Below are 16,047 nucleotides of genomic sequence, written 5' to 3'. Positions count from 1 at the left end.
CATTAGAAACAGAGCTTCAAACGATTTGATATTTAATGGGTGCGTAAGCAAGTTATTCTTGGATGCTCCAGAGATAGATAGTCAATATCTTCAGAAATAAGGATAGAAAACTCCCCCAATGCCAAGAAGTTGGAAATAGTCATAAGTGTCTGTAACAAGCCACAGTGACATCAGAGTGATGGCTCAAGGGTGTGATGTTATTATGCAAATGACAAAATTTTGTAAGGATTTTATGGTGTCTGACACAAGCATATACATCGTGAATTTTACATGACAATGTCATCACCCTGGTATTGTCATTTTCCTCTTCTGCCTCCCTTGTGGATAGACACACAAATAGCACTTTGGATTGTTATGAAAAAATAACAATTTATATCAACAGGTCACAGGAGGACACAAATAAGCAATGCAGCAAGGCACCTGCTGTTCTCCTTCAGATCCTAGAGAGAACCCAAGCTCTTCTCTTACGCAGTTCCCTGATCCTTCATAAGAGCCTATCAATTGCAATGACTTCTCATACTTTCCATCAAACATTCAGATTGATATCGCTGTCCTACACATAGAAGATCATGTTGTAACCATTAAAGCAATAATATTGTGTTTGTCAAAGACCTTGGCAACACTTCCACTTCCAAATAAAAGTATAGTGATAGAGTCATTCAAACAAATCAACCAGCAGATTGTCAATGAAACAAACAGACAGACAAACAACTTGCGTTACAGGAGAAGCAACATTGATCTGACTTGGGATTTTCTTCCCTTGGTAATTCACTTTTTCTGCTTTTTGATGTGGCAAGACCTGCCATTTTGGTTCAGAGTTTAGCACTGATCCCATTCCACAAATTATACTTCCAAGTCTTACCAAAACTATCATGTCCCAGAGCTCCTTGAGCAAGCGCACTTCCTTATGACATGCTTTTAGCTGCTTGTAGTCTGGAACAGATACTTCAAACAAGCCTGCCGATTTGGATAGGGCTTCCATCTCTTTTTCCATACCAGTAATCATTTTTTGTTGCTGGAAGCACACAATGAAAAAGCATTGGTTTCCACTTGCTGAGTACAGAGGCTAGGCCTTTATCTTAGTAGCACTAAAGCAAGGAACATTATGACAAATATCTACAGAGTGACACTCCAGGCCATCCTTCAAGACCTTACTGAGGTTTTCTTCATGCATGGTTGATAGCACATGTGACAATTATTAATTGATATACAAAGGGAAACAACAGAGCTCAATCGCTCTGGGAATTTTACTATGGCACTAAAAGTACTGCACATGTAATTAGAGCAATTGTTCTTTGAAATCCATACAATATTACCCAGATAGACATTTCCACATCTTAGTACAGCGCTTCCCAAACTTTTTCCTTCGTTACCAAACATCGCTTATCAGAAAGTTTTATCAAACTTTGATGACCAGTTGTAAGTCCCTTCCTTCAGCACTGTTGTAACTTCAAATGATCAGTGAATTGTAGCTCTAGGACTAGCAGTATTATAAAGACAATAATATTTATAATCTTATGTCATTTCAACAAATAACCGCTGGTAATTTCATTGGATTTCATCTGAATAAAAATAATTTTGGAGATTTTTGAGCATGTTTTAGTACATGTGACAGTCTTTAAGTCAATGTAAATGTCTGGTTAATGGACTATTGTGCTGTTACTCCCCCCCCACCCCAATAAAATACTTTTACCCCACTTGGGGTAGTTTGCCAGAGGTTTGGGAAGCACTGTTTTAGCAGATTATACCTTGCTTAGGGATTTATATGGCTCTGGATCAACAAAAGTGAAAGGTGCATCGACTCGGAATTTCTCTCTGAACTCATGTTGTTTAAGCTGAACAAAAAAGAAAGAGAAAAGAAATTTTGAACAGGAAATTAATAATGGCTAAAATGCAACACTGGACACTTACGGACCTCCTCTTTCGACCATTGGCCTATGGTCCATAGACTACTGGCCTATCCGATATGAAAAATTCGCTGTCAGTCCCCACTACCATCAGAACAGAAGGACTGGAGCTGAGAGGAGGTGCTTAGTTCACCACTGGAGATTAACTGCCTTAACCTGGTTGGCCTTCTGAAAGAATGAGATGGGGCTTTTTCTGGACGGCCTTTTTTAAGATGGTAAGATAATCCTTAAGAATTGTTTCTACACTTGTCACAATACACTTGTGGATATTCTTTTTATGATTACACTTTTGATCATGGTGATAATGATGTTATTGTATTGTGTATATTTTATTTCTTATAAGCCACCAAGAGTTGCATGACTGCAGCAATCCAAAATTGTGATGAACGAATGAATATTGGCTGCCACCGATTCAGAATGATAATGAACTTGGATTTACTGATAGCAATCAAGGCAAACCTTGTGGAAGACTATCACTCTTTAGAACAGTCCATTCTACCAGCCTGGCACAACCTAGTGCAGTGGTGGCAAACCTTTTAGACACCCAGTGCCCAAACTGTGCCTGTGCGCATGCCCAAACTGAAAGGTGTGTGTGTGGACATGTGTGGACATGTGCATGTGCGAACACGCACACGGACATGCGCGGATGTGCACATGCGCAGTAGAGACCCGAAGACCAGCTGGCCGGTGGGAGGCAGGGCATCCCAACACCGGCAGCATGGCAAGAGGTAAGATCTTTTTCTTTCGTGAGCTTCTGTTTCATCGTTTGCAGAGAAACAGAAGCTCATGAAAGAAACGCCATGGAGATCTGACCTGGGGCAAAGGTGCGCATGCCAGCAAAGAGGGCTCTGTGTACCACCTCTGGCACGCATGCCATAGGTTCGTCAACATGGACCTAGTGTGTTAGGAGGACCAGAATCTGCAACCTCCTGTAAGGTAACTGTTATTAATGTAAGGATAGTGGGTCTCCTGGAGCCAATGGGGGCCTCAGTTGTCCGGCCGTCATTTTTTTAAAAAAAGAACTACAAATCTGGCCATGGTTAGCTGCAGGGCTGGCTTGTGCATGTAGAGCACTCAGTGGGTGGCATGGCAGCCAGATGTAGGCAGAGGAGAGCAAAGACAGCAAAATAGCCAACTTCACCGTGTACTAAGTAGGGCCACCACTGGACAGCAGCAAAAGTATATAGTTAGTCCTCGACGTATGACCACAATTGAGCCCAAAATTTATGTTGTTAAGTGAGACATTTTTTAAGTGAATTTTGCCCCATTTTATGACCTTTCCTGTCACAGTTGTGAAGTGAATTACTGCAGTTGATAAGTTAGTAACCTGGTTGTTAATGGAATCTGACTTCCCCATTGACTCTGCTTGCCAAAAGATTGCAAAAAGTGATCACATGACCTTGGGACACAGCAACGGTCATAAACATGAACCAGTTGCCAAGCATAGAAATTTTGATCACATGACCACGGGGAAAGGTAATAACTGTGCCGTTATAACTTTGAACGGTCACTAAACGAACTGTTGTAAGTCGAGGACTATCTGTACTGAAAAACCTCATTTTTTATTGTCTTGATTTTTGCAGCCTAAATCTGAATCTCTTGTGCTGATGCAATTTGCTGGGTCCAAGAGACTGTTGTTGTTTCCTTTTCTCCCCAAGAATTTTATGAGTGGAAACCCCAAATCCCAGAAGTTTTGAAAAATGAGTGTCAGAAAAGGGGCCCTCTCATGGAATAGCAATAGCACTTAGACTTATATACTATTTTACAGTGCTTTACAGCCCTCTCTAAGTGGTTTACAGAGTCAGCCTATTGCCCCCGAATTTACTTTTTACTTAACTTTTATTATATTTATATACCGCCCTTCTCCCGAAGGACTCAGGGCGGTGAACAGCCATGGTAAAAACAGTATACAAGACAAAAAATTAAAAAACTTATTAAAATAATTCAATCACTGGCCAAATTTAAAACACCCAGCTAAAATCATTATTTAAAACCCCTATCAAAACCCAATTAAAATCCTTTATCCCATCAGACCGGCTTGCTGGAATAATAGGGTCTTCAGAGCATGACGGAAGGCGCGGAGGTCGGGGATCCTTCGTATGTCCGGGGGCAATTCATTCCATAGGGCCAGGGCTCCCACATAGAAGGCTCTCCCCCTGAGGGTCGCCAGCCTACATTGTTTGGCCGACGGCACCCTGAGGAGCCCCTCTCTGTGGGAGCGTACTGGTCGGTGGGAGGCAATCGGTGGCAGAATGCGGTCCTGTAGATAACCAGGTCCTAAGCCATGGAGCGCTTTAAAGGTGGTAACCAACACCTTGAAACGCACCCGGAAGACCACCGGGAGCCAGTGCAGCTTGCACAAGAGGGGTCCTCATTTTACCAACAATCTGGGTCCTCATTTTACCAACCTCAGAAGGATGGAAGTCTGAGTCAACCTTGAGCCTGGCGAGATTCGAACTGCCAAATTGCAGGCAGCCAGCAGTCAGCAGAAATAGCCTGCAGTATTGCACTCTAGCCACTGCCCCACCACGGCTCATAATGGGACCTTGCTGCCAAACGGAGGGCGGGTATCCATTTTAAGCCTCTTTCCTCCCCTAATATGCTTAACCTATGTTGTACTTGAGAGAGTTTGAGTAAAGTTGGACCTTAATCATAAAACATACTTCAAATTGTTGGCATTTCCTTCGTATGATTGTAACTTCATTGGCCTGCAGAGGAGCCACATTTTGTTTGACTTGGAAGGACAACTTTTTGGTGTTGTTCCATTGCTCTGGCAAGTCCTAAAAGACAAAAAAAATTTTTTTTTTAATTAAAAAATAAAAGTAGACATTTTGTCCATGCAGGTGTGAGAGACCTTTGGATGAGGGAAATAAATACAGACTATTATAGGCAATATGAGGAGAAAAAAGAAAATGAAGAAGTCAAATAGCTAAATAAGAGGATGTACAAACTTGTTGGAGACTTGCTCTATTCATATTTGTGACTTTTCGAACACCAATTTCAGCAGAGTGAACAGTAAAGAAATGTGCATACAATGCAACACCTATGGCAGATCACATTGGATCTCAGAGAGCTGAAACAGAATTATAGAGTGAATCCCTGCAGATTGTGTAAATTTAGCATTTAATTAGGTATTTACTTTTCTAAATTATTTTTTTCTCTAAATGTTCTGTACTTCTTTCTATTCCAACATATAGGAACTATAAAAACATTTGATGCTTGGGATTGTTTATATTGTACAAAAGGAATCGTATTATTTTATACTATATCCAAAGACTATTTTAAAAAAAAGATAACCAATAGCTACGTAATTGTTTCTAGTGAAAATTACTGCCGGCATACTTACATGCAACTGCATATGGATCTCTTCAGGCATTTCTTCTCCGTACAATTTTAGCAATTCAATAGTCTGCTTTAGAGGCTCAAACATATTGTCTGTAGCTACTTGTCGTTCTTTGACTTTCATCAAGTGTGCCATCACTTCAACAAGCCCATCGTAATCACCCTCTTTCACTGGTTTAGTTAAGCCTGCATTTGCATCTTTCATGAAAGCAGCAAGCTCCTGAAGGCTGTAGACAGACAGACAGACAGACAGACAGACAGACAGACAGACAGACAGACAGAATTCTTTATTGGCCAAGTGTGATTGGACACACGAGGAATTTGTCTTTGGTGCATACGCTCTCAGTACATAAAAAGAAAAGATACATTCGTCAAGAAGCATAAGGTACAACACTTAATGATAGTCATAGGGTACAAATAATGTAAAGGGCAGAAAAGTGACATTCTGGCTTCCTTCAATGCAGAAATAACATTGATTTGAACTTTAGAGGAGTAGCCATGTTAAGTCTATTTTACAGCAAATCTAAAAAGTGGTTTTATATAAATGCCAATAAATTTACATCCTCAGCTTCCATAGTCAGTAGTATTTCTTTTTGTCATAGAAAACAATGACATCCTGTGAGACGGAGTTTTTTTTTTTAATCTGAGAGGCAATATGTTGTCTCATCTTCTTAGCCTAGCCTGCTGAGAGAAGACAGCTGGGGGAGGAAGACCTTTTTTATCAGAGGTCTAACTTTTAATCCCAACACCTGGAATAACCCAGTGACAGTTGGAGATTCAGGATAGGGGAAAAAGAAGGAAGTATTTTTTTCTTTACAAGGCACATAATTAAATTTGGTGCTCCCTCCCACAACATGTGGAAGTGGCCACCAACTCAGATATCTTTAAAACTAGATTAGACAAATTGACAAAGGATAAGGCCATCAGAGATTACTAGCTGTCATCTTGTGTGACATTTTCACAATCGGAATCAGTGTGTTTATTCAGTACAGTTGACAGCTAATTCAAGTGGGAGAGGTGTTATTATTTTATTATTTATTTATTTATCAAATTTCTATACCACCCTACTCCCGAAGGACTCAGGGCGGTGAACAGCCAAGATAAAATACAGATAATACAAACATTAAAAGTCCATTAAAATCATTAAATATTTTGGCCGAAAAACAAATTTAAAGCACCCAATTTATAAAACAAATTAAACAATTTAAAAATTTAAAAAGGAGAGTTAGGCCAGGCTAGCCTGCTGAAATAAAAATGTTTTGAGAGCACGACGAAACATGCACAGATCCGGGATCCTCCGTATCTCTTGGGGGAGCTCGTTCCAGATGGTAGATGCCCCCACAGAGAAGGCTCTCCCCCGGGGGCAGCCAGTCAACACTGTTTGGCCGATGGCACCCTGAGAAGCCCCTCTCTATGGGAGCGTACTGGTTGGTGAGAGGCTATTGGTAGCAGAAGGCGGTCTCGTAAATACCCCGGTCTGATGCCATGGAGCGCTCTAAAGGTGGTAACCAAAACCTTGAAGCGCACCCGGAAGACCACCAGGAGCCAGTGCAGCTCGCACAGGAGGGGGTCACATGGGAGCGCCACGCTGCTCCCATAACCACCCGCGCGGCTGCATTCTGGACCAGCTGGAGCCTCCAGGTGCTCCTCAAGGGGAGCCCCATGTAGAGAGCATTGCAGTAGTCCAGGCAGAAAGTAACGAGAGCATGAGTGACCGTATTTAACGAGTCCCGATCCAGAAAGAGACGCAACTGGCGAATCAGGCGGACCTGATAAAAAGTCCCCCTGGCCACAAGTAGGACATTACACCCATGTCCTACTTGTGGGAGTTCTAATTCCAAATAGCGAGTTTCTAAAGGTAATCACTGTGATTGCCTTGAACACATCCATATTTGGGAGGGGGGGGGAAGTGTTGTGTTATCAGATGCTTGGAAATTGTCAAAATCTTCCCATCCTACCTATTAGTGACATGATTGATGAGGTGCTGCTTGAACATTAAACTCCAACGTTTGACAGTGTTCAGGAGTGCTTGCTTGAAGGGCCGACAATCACTTTGTAGCCAACCATTGAATACTTTGGTATTATCAAACTTGGATACTTCTTCATATAGTTTTTCGTATGTATCAATCTAGGGAGGAAAAAGTTCAGAAAAGAAATGGACCTAGCAGAGGTAGGATTTTTACATAAACCTTCCTGCTGCCTATCTTTTCTAAGGTAGGCAGCATAAACTCTTTCACTGATGGAGAAAATATACGTGACTGGAGAATAAATGTGTTACAAAGTGTGCAGTAGTCAACTTTCCATTGCTGCCACAGAATTGAAAAAAAAGATGGGGGGGAAGGCTATCTTTTCTAGGGACAGAGCACCCTCTTCTGGTTGTGGATGATTAGCAAAAATACTTTGCAAAAGATGAAGAAAAGGAAGCACAGGTACTCAGGACAAAACCAGTGGTGGGTTTCTACCAGTTTGCCCCCATTCGGGTGAATCGGTAGCAGCGGTGGCGGGAAGCTCCGCTCACCCACCCGGACATCATCATGGACACTCTGCGCATGCGCAGAACGTTCTGCGAGTGCACAGAAGCGCCACACGGAAGCTCACAATTCCAAACCGGTAGCTAAGGTAGGTGAAACCCATTACTGGACAAAACAATTATCAGGTAAAAAAAAAAAAACCTGCCATTGGGTATTTGTATATTTTATGTGGTGACCATTATTAAAATGTAGAAATTTGAAGAAACAACAGATGCATATTCTTATTCAAATCAATCTTACAGACTGAAGATAGGAATGAGGCAATATTCTAAGAATCAAATTTGGGGCATGATAAAAGAAATAGGGCTGAACAGAGAGAATGATTGAAATGAAGCCACTGAAAGAAAATAGATGATGTACTATTACACACCCTCATTAGCAGTGATGTGGCCATTATGGGGTTAAGGGAACGGGGTAGGAGATATCCCCATAATATTGCACTCTATAGTTTAGTCAAATAAAGAATGGGAGTCTCCCTTGACCCATTCACCCCCTCCTCTTCTAACCTGTAGCTGGAATTGCTCAAGAGTGGGTGCAACATGTGGCAAATACTCCTCCGCATGAGATTCAAGCTCTTCCTGTGTGAGAGCATGGCCAAAAGTCAGGAAGCGCTGCATGAATTCCTGGGGATCATCCATCCAAAGGTAGGAGTATTTTTCGAAAGAGTCTTGATATTCCTCGCCCTGCTTCATGACATTCATCACAATGTTGGCCACTTCCTCCCGCATCTCTATTAGTTCTCCCATATCTTCCAAGTCAGTCTGCAAATATCAAGGACAATACTGGCATTAGGCAATTACATAAAGCAGCTAGTTGCCACCTGTTAAAAAAAGTCATGTGTTGTATTAAATGAAACTTTATGTATTTGTACTTAATAATTAGAATATTCCGGGGTTGCTTCTTTACTATCTACTGAGAAAGAGCTTGTGTTACTTCTTTCATAGTGCCTATCTGTTCCCGCCAGTGATGAAATTCAATTTTTTTTACTACGGGTTCTGTGAGCGTGGCTTGGTAGGCGTGGCTTGGTGGGCATGGCAGGGGAAGGATACTGCAAAATCTCCATTTCCACCCCACTCCAAGGGAAGGATACTGCAAAATCTCTATTCCCACCTCACTCCAGGGGAAGGATACTGCAAAATCCCCATTCCCACCCCACTCTGGGACCAGCCAGAGATGGTATTTGCCGGTTGTCTGAACTACTCAAAATTTCTGCTACCGGTTCTCCAAAACCTGTCAGAACCTGCTGGATTTCACCCCTGGTTCCCACATTTTTGGTTTAAACCATAGGAGAAATACAAATAATTATGATAGGTGGGGAAAAGTTCCCTTGGGGCACCAATGTGCATTACTTAAATATGTTGCAATGGTTAATATGTTTTTAATAGTAAAAGAGGATTTTTCAAGATAGCTACTGTAATACTGCTGTAATACTGCTGTTGAACTGGGGCAGGGATGGTCTACATTCAGGTTCCCACTCAATCTTGGAGCTCACTACATCACTCTTCACCCATTGCTATTTCTCATCCCAGTTCACACAATTATTTTGGGGACAGAATGAAGAATGCCTGCAATACTACCTTCTCACAGGAAATGATCACCACTACTACCATCATGAATAGAATAGAATAGAATAGAATAGAATAGAATAGAATAGAATAGAATAGAATAGAATAGAATAGAATAGAATAGAATAGAATAGAATAGAATAGAATAGAATAACAGAGTTGGAAGGGACCTTGGAGGCTTTCTAGTCCAACCCCCTACTTAGGCAGGAAACCCCACACCACTTCAGACAAATGGTTATCCAACATCTTCTTAAAAACATCCAGTGTTGGAGCATTCACAACTTCTGGAGGCAAGTTGTTCCACTGATTAATTGTTCTGTCAGGAAATTTCTCCTTAGTTCTAAGTTGCTTTTCTCCTTGATTAATTTCCATTGCTTCTTGTCCTGCCCTCAGGTGCTTTGGAGAATAGCTTGACTCCCTCTTCTTTGTGGCAGCACCTGAGATATTGGAATATGTTATCATGCCTCCCCTACACCTTCTTTTCATTAAACTAGACATACCCAGATCCTGCAACTGTTCTTCATATGTTTTAGCCTCCAGTCCCCTAATCATCTTTGTTGCTGTTCTCTGCACTCTTTCTAAAGTCTCCACATTCTTTTTAAATCATGGCGAACAAAACTGGATGCAGTATTCCAAGTGTGGCCTTACCAAGGCATTATAAAGTGGTATTAACACTTCACGTGATCTTGATTCTATCCCTTTGTTTATGCAGCCTAGAACTGTGTTGGCTTTTTTGGCAGCTGCTGAACACTGCTGGCTCATATTTAAATGGTTGTCCACTAGGACTCCAAGATCCCTCTATCCCTCTCACAGTTACTACTATTGAGCAAGGTACCACATATACTATACCTGTCCATTTTGTTTTTCTTGCCTAAATATAGAACCTTACTTTTTTCATCATTGAATTTCATTTTGTTAGATAGTGCCCAGATAGTCTGTCAAGATCCTTCTGTATCTTAAGCCTATCTTCTGGAGTGTTGGCTATTCCTGCCAGCTTGATGCCATCTGCAAATTTGATGAGTTCCCCATCTATCCGCTTGTCCAAGTCATTGATGAAGATATAGAAGAGTACTGGGCCTAAAACAGAGCCTTGGGGTACTCCACTGCATGTTTCCCTCTGTGTAGACACAGTTCCATTGAGGACTACACGTTGAGTGTGGTTGGTCAGCCAGTTACAAATCCATCTGGCGGTGATGCTGTCTAACCCACTTTTTTCTACTTTATCTAGTAGTAGGTTATAGTCTACTTTGTCAAATGTCTTACTGAGGTCCAGTTAAATTATATCGACAGCATTTCTCTGGTCCACTAATTTTGACACTTTGTCAAAGAATGCAATAAGATTAGTCTGGCATGATCTGTTTTTGACAAACCCATGTTGGCTTTTGGTTATTACTTTATTTGCTTCTAGGTGTTCGCTGATTCGTTGCTTGATTATCTTTTCCAGAATCTTCCCTGGTATTGAGGTCAGTCCTATAGGTCTGTAGTTTCCTGGATCGATTTTTTTTTTCCTTTTTTGAAAATGGGAACTACATCAGCTCTTTTCCAGTCCTCTGGCAGTTCCCTGGTGCTCCAGGATCTTTGAAAGATATAGCCCAGTGGTTCTGAGATCTCATCTGCCAGTTCATTCAGAACCTTGGGGTATTATCCATCTGGTCCTGGTGACTTGAACTCATCTAGGGTAGACAGGTGCTCACTTACCATTTTCTTCCCTATTTTAACCTGTGTTCCTAATCTGTTTTTTGTGGTGCTGTTTTTGAAGGTTGGACTGTTTTTTCTGTCTTTGTGTAAAGACAGATGCAAAAAACGAGTTAAGTAGTTCTGCTTTCTCCCTGTTGCTTGCCACTTTCTCCCAGCAATGGACCAATTGTTTCCTTGACTTTTTTCTTGTTTTTAACATGTTGGAAGAAGCTTTTTTTGTTATTTTTTACTTTTGTCACAAGCCTTTGTTCATTGTGAGCCTTAGCTTTCCTCGCTTCATTTTTGCAGGCTCGGGCTATTTGTTGATATTCTGCCTTAGTTATATGCCCCTCTTTCCACTTTTTATACTTGTCCTTTTTGTCTTTCAATTTGTCAGAGAGTTCTTTATGCAGCCATGCTGGTTTCTTTTTAAACTTGATGTTTTCCTAAAAATAGTACAGGTAGTCCTCGATTTACAATTGAGCCCAACATTTCTGTTGCTAACTGAGATATTTGTTAAGTGAGTTTTGCCCCGTTTCACGACCATTATTGCCACAGGTGCTAAGTGAATTACTGCAGTTAGTATACTAGAGGTATTCACTTGAATTAAAAAATATTGAGGCTTTTTCTTTTTTATGAATATTATGGCATGATGTGACAATATGATTCCATAATATGATATATTATGGAAGATGTTCTCAATGTACCTTAGTGAAATAAAGGAGAATAATGCACCAACATTTATTATTTTTTTAGGGAATGTATATACTGTCTCAATCTCCTTAGACTCTCAGCAATTTAGAAGTTACATGTATGTTGGGTAGTGATACATCAGATCTGATCATCTCTGTCAGTCACTGTTAAATGGTCTATAACTCTTAGTAACAAGGCCATCACCTGAGAGTTTAACAGTTTGGAAGGCTTATTATAGAGAACAGGATACAGTACTCCAGGATCCTGTTCCAAAACTTCTTAGGGAAGAGTTCCCCAAACTTTCTGGCTTTGCAGACTGGTGGGAGGGGGGGTAGGGGATGGTCCCGCACGATTGGCCTGCAAGCGTGTGCGTATGTGTGCAACTCCATTTGCGCAAGCAGCGATCACATGCACCACTGCTTGTGCAAATAGACCGTGCTCCCCGTGCTTGTCTGCTGCTCACGCAAGTGGGGATGCGTGCCCACACACTTGCTGCCACTTGCAGTTCCAAATGGCTCAAGGGCCACGGCCCAGTAATAGGCTGCAGCCTGGGGGTTGGATACCTCTGCCTTAAGGAGTTAAAGCTAATATTCAGACCTTGAATTATACTTGGAAACTGACTTGCAGGCAGATGGGAATTTTTTTTCCCCATCACATTTGAAGTTTGGAAACTAATGTCAACCAGGATGCAGTAATTCCAATGTCATGAATGTGAAAACATGGCCAAACCAGGAGCAGATATAGCAGATACTCCAAACAATTCCTGGCAACAACCTTGGAGGCATCTGCACTCTGCAGAGCGGCAAAGGAAGAGTTAATAATTTTACATACTTCCATCATGATTGTGATGTAAGCATATAATTATGGCTTTTGTGTGATGATATCATGCATGTTGCCCCTTTGACATCATCCTAAATTGTTACAGATGTCTTTGCAAAAATTAAAATCCTATCATAACTAATTCTAATAAAATATATGTATTTGTACTGTACATCACGATGATGGCTAGTGAGCTGTCCTAGTCACTCAACCCTCCTTTAATTAAAAAAAAAAAAAAAGGAACAGAAGGATGTCATAATGAGCAGCACCAGCCTATTAATACCAATTTACCATGCTCATGATTTGAGAACTCTTGTTGTGCCTGCTTACTGTTGTGCCCATTAATTGCTGTTGTGCCCATTATTTGCTGTTGTGCCCATTACTGGTAATTGCTGTTCCTTGGGTGCTCAATTAGAGATTGCCTAAAGAGACATTGTAGAGTCATGGACTACAATTTTCATTTTCAACCCAAGATACATCACTGCATGGTTCTGTCCTCAAAATAGGTATGGAGAAATTGTGGGCCACATTTAATTGTTCTTTAAAATATAAACACTGCTCTTCCTTTGCCCCATCACAAACGATCAGTACTTTGTGTAAAGCCAAGTAGACCTATTTTGATGCCGGCCTCAAGGCATTTTGAACCAAAACAGTAATCAACTCTCGCCTGACTGGTTATCTGTTGTTCTAGATTTATTCAGGTGAAAAAAAGATCCATAGACTGGGACTAACCTTATAGCTGAGCTTCCCTTTTGCCAGTCGTGGTATAAGTTTTGCTGTATCATAGATATCATTCATTAAGTTTTCTACCATTTCCAAAAAACCATGTTCTGCTCCCGCTTCCAGCGATGGACGATACCTTAAGTCATCTTTATACAATTCCATCCGTACTTCAAATAACGGGGCAACATTGGCCTGAAAGCACATCGATGCAGTTTTCATTTCCCAGTTTTGAGTCTCATGTTCAAAAAAAATTTTTTCCCCTTTCCTACAAGCTCACTGGACCCTTGATCCTATCATTATTGTTATAGTCCTATTTTCAATGTATAAAGCAGACTTGCTTTCACTGAAATGGTATTAAATCATTTTTAAGTATCTGACAATTTAATCAGCAGGTACATAAAGAAGCCAGTATGTTTATGGATCCAAAAGGAAATTATCTCTTTTCTTTATTTATATTTTGAATCGTTCTGATTTCTGTTATTCAGTTTGTTTGAGACTGGTAATAATAAACTGCAGAACAGTTGTAAAATGAGGGAAGAGCAGTAGGGGGGAGCAGCAGGACATGTAGTACTTGCTCTCCCCACCTCCCCAGTTTTCAAAAGAATCATTCCCATAGGTTTCAGTAGGAGGGGAATATGCATGCAATCTGCCTGGAGTCAATAAGAATTGTAGGCTACATAGAAGAGGAGTTTTGAACCCAGTAAATCCAAAATTGCTTTTGTATCAGTGTGCCATTTTGAGGACTATTAGACAGCAATTGTGTGTGAGCATGTGTGCGCGCACGTGCACACTCAATAGCACATCTCTTAAAAGTTGGGAATAAAATTTATTTATTATTTATTTTATTTATTAGTCATATTGCTATGCCGCCCACTCTCCGAGGACTCTGGATGGCTTACACCAAAGACAGTATACTAAATAGCATATTGCCCCCAACAATCTGGGTCCTCATTTTACCCACCTCGGAAGGATGGAAGGCTGAGTCAACCTTGAGCCGGTGAGATTTGATCCGCTGATCTGCTGAGCTAGCAGTCAGCCGAAGTATCTGCAGTACTGCACTCTAACCACTGTGCCACCTCGGCTCTTAGAAAACACTTCTGAACCCATGTAAGACTTGAGAGAATACCATCTGAAAAGGTTTGGATTGCTCTGTTGGCTCATTACAAAATATGTGGGCGCTAACCAGGGGTGGGTTCTACTTACCTTTATTACCGGTTTGCAATGGGAGCATGCGTGCGCTCTTCTACACATGCGCAGATCGTCAATTATGACATCTGGGTGGGTGGGCGGAGCCTCCCGCCACTTTTACTACTGGTTCTAAAGAACCGGACAGAACGGGAGCAGCCCACCACTGGCACTAACACATATTGCTCAATTACTCTTACAGGTAGTCCTCGACTTACCACAGTTCATTTAGTGAACTGAAAAAAGTGACCGTTTTTCACACTTATGACCGTTGCAGCATCCCCGTGGTCATGTGATCAAAATTCAGATGCTTGGCAGCTCACTCATATTTATGACAGTTGCAGTGTCCCAGGCTAATATGATCACTTTTTGTGACCTTCTGACAAGTAAAATCAATGGGGAAGCCAGGTTCATTTAACAACCGTGTCACTCACTTAACAATTGTAGTGATTCACTTAACAACTATAGCAGGAAAAGTCGTAAAATGTGGCAAAATTCCCTTAACAAATGTCTCAGCAACATAAATTATGGGCTATTTTTGTGGTCGTAAGTCGAGGACTACCTATACTAAAAAAGCCTCTCTGAACACAGAGTTTTCATTTATTGAGTTTTGATGCAAACATCTTCAAATTAGTATGCAAGATTGCTCTCATTAATATCTTTGTGTTTCAAAGGTAGTACTAAAGGGGAAAAAATACTTCTGAAACTTCATTTACTTACATCGGCTGCCATGTTGCTGAGTAGAAACTGCAGTGATTTGCGTATAAACTTAAAGTAACCATCTAAGATTATTTCGTCTATGTATTCTACATAACGGGACCATATTACAGTTGTCTTATCAGCCTTGAACAAGTCTGCATTTTCCTGGAGATAGGAAAAAAATATTTCAGAGAAGCAATGAATCAGGTTTAATCAGATCCTTTCTGTCAATGGTAATTGCTTTAATGGTCATAAAAAGAGCCATTCAGCAATACTTTGCTAACTAGAATTTACCCATACGTGCATGATATCATTTCTGATATGTAATCAGTAAAGAGAAACTATGGAAGAGAACCAAGATATTAAAAATATGCTCACTTTAAGCATATCACATCATATGTAGCTCTGCATCCACAATGATGGCATAACACTGAATAAATAGAGGTAGTCCTTGACTTACAACAGTTCATTTAGTGACCGTTCAAAGTTACAATGGCATTGAAAAAAATTATTTATGACTGTTTTTCACAGTTACCACCTTTCCAGCATTTCCATCATCATGTGATCAAAATTCAGATGCTTGGCAACTGGTTCATATTTATGACCATTGTTATGTCCCAAAATCATGTGATCATCTTTTGTGACTTCTGACAAGAAAGTCAATGGGGAAGCCACATTCACTTACAACTGAGTTACTAACTTATTAACTATACTGATTCACTTAACAACTGTGGCAAGAAAGGTTGTAAAATGGGGAAAACTCACTTAACAACAGAAATTTTGGACTTGTGATCGTAAGTCAAAGACTACCTGTATAACAAATTATTTACTATGTAGTGCATTTGGGGCATTGTTCCTTCCCTCCCAAACAGGAACTCCTTCTGTAACATTCCAACTTTTAAACTA

General features: G+C 40.7%; 1 protein-coding gene across 1 annotated transcript in view; it reads right to left on the bottom strand.

The window, feature by feature from the left end:
• The window catches only part of DNAH17 (dynein axonemal heavy chain 17), a 130,545-nt gene that overhangs the window by 92,607 nt on the left and 21,891 nt on the right, over positions 1 to 16,047 (bottom strand). Inside the window, exons 17-24 of the mRNA XM_087887098.1 lie at positions 15,163 to 15,306; positions 13,267 to 13,449; positions 8,287 to 8,541; positions 7,208 to 7,377; positions 5,254 to 5,476; positions 4,571 to 4,687; positions 1,749 to 1,835; positions 863 to 1,015 (exon numbers count right to left, since the gene is read on the bottom strand). Coding sequence (XP_087743224.1) covers positions 863 to 1,015; positions 1,749 to 1,835; positions 4,571 to 4,687; positions 5,254 to 5,476; positions 7,208 to 7,377; positions 8,287 to 8,541; positions 13,267 to 13,449; positions 15,163 to 15,306 — 1,332 coding nt within the window. The remainder of the gene's footprint in view (positions 1 to 862; positions 1,016 to 1,748; positions 1,836 to 4,570; positions 4,688 to 5,253; positions 5,477 to 7,207; positions 7,378 to 8,286; positions 8,542 to 13,266; positions 13,450 to 15,162; positions 15,307 to 16,047) is intronic.

This window comes from Pantherophis guttatus, chromosome 2, assembly GCF_059756535.1.
Source record: "Pantherophis guttatus breed Tessera chromosome 2, ASM5975653v1, whole genome shotgun sequence".
NCBI lineage: Eukaryota > Metazoa > Chordata > Lepidosauria > Squamata > Colubridae > Pantherophis > Pantherophis guttatus.
This window is presented reverse-complemented; position numbering and strand designations above follow the sequence as displayed.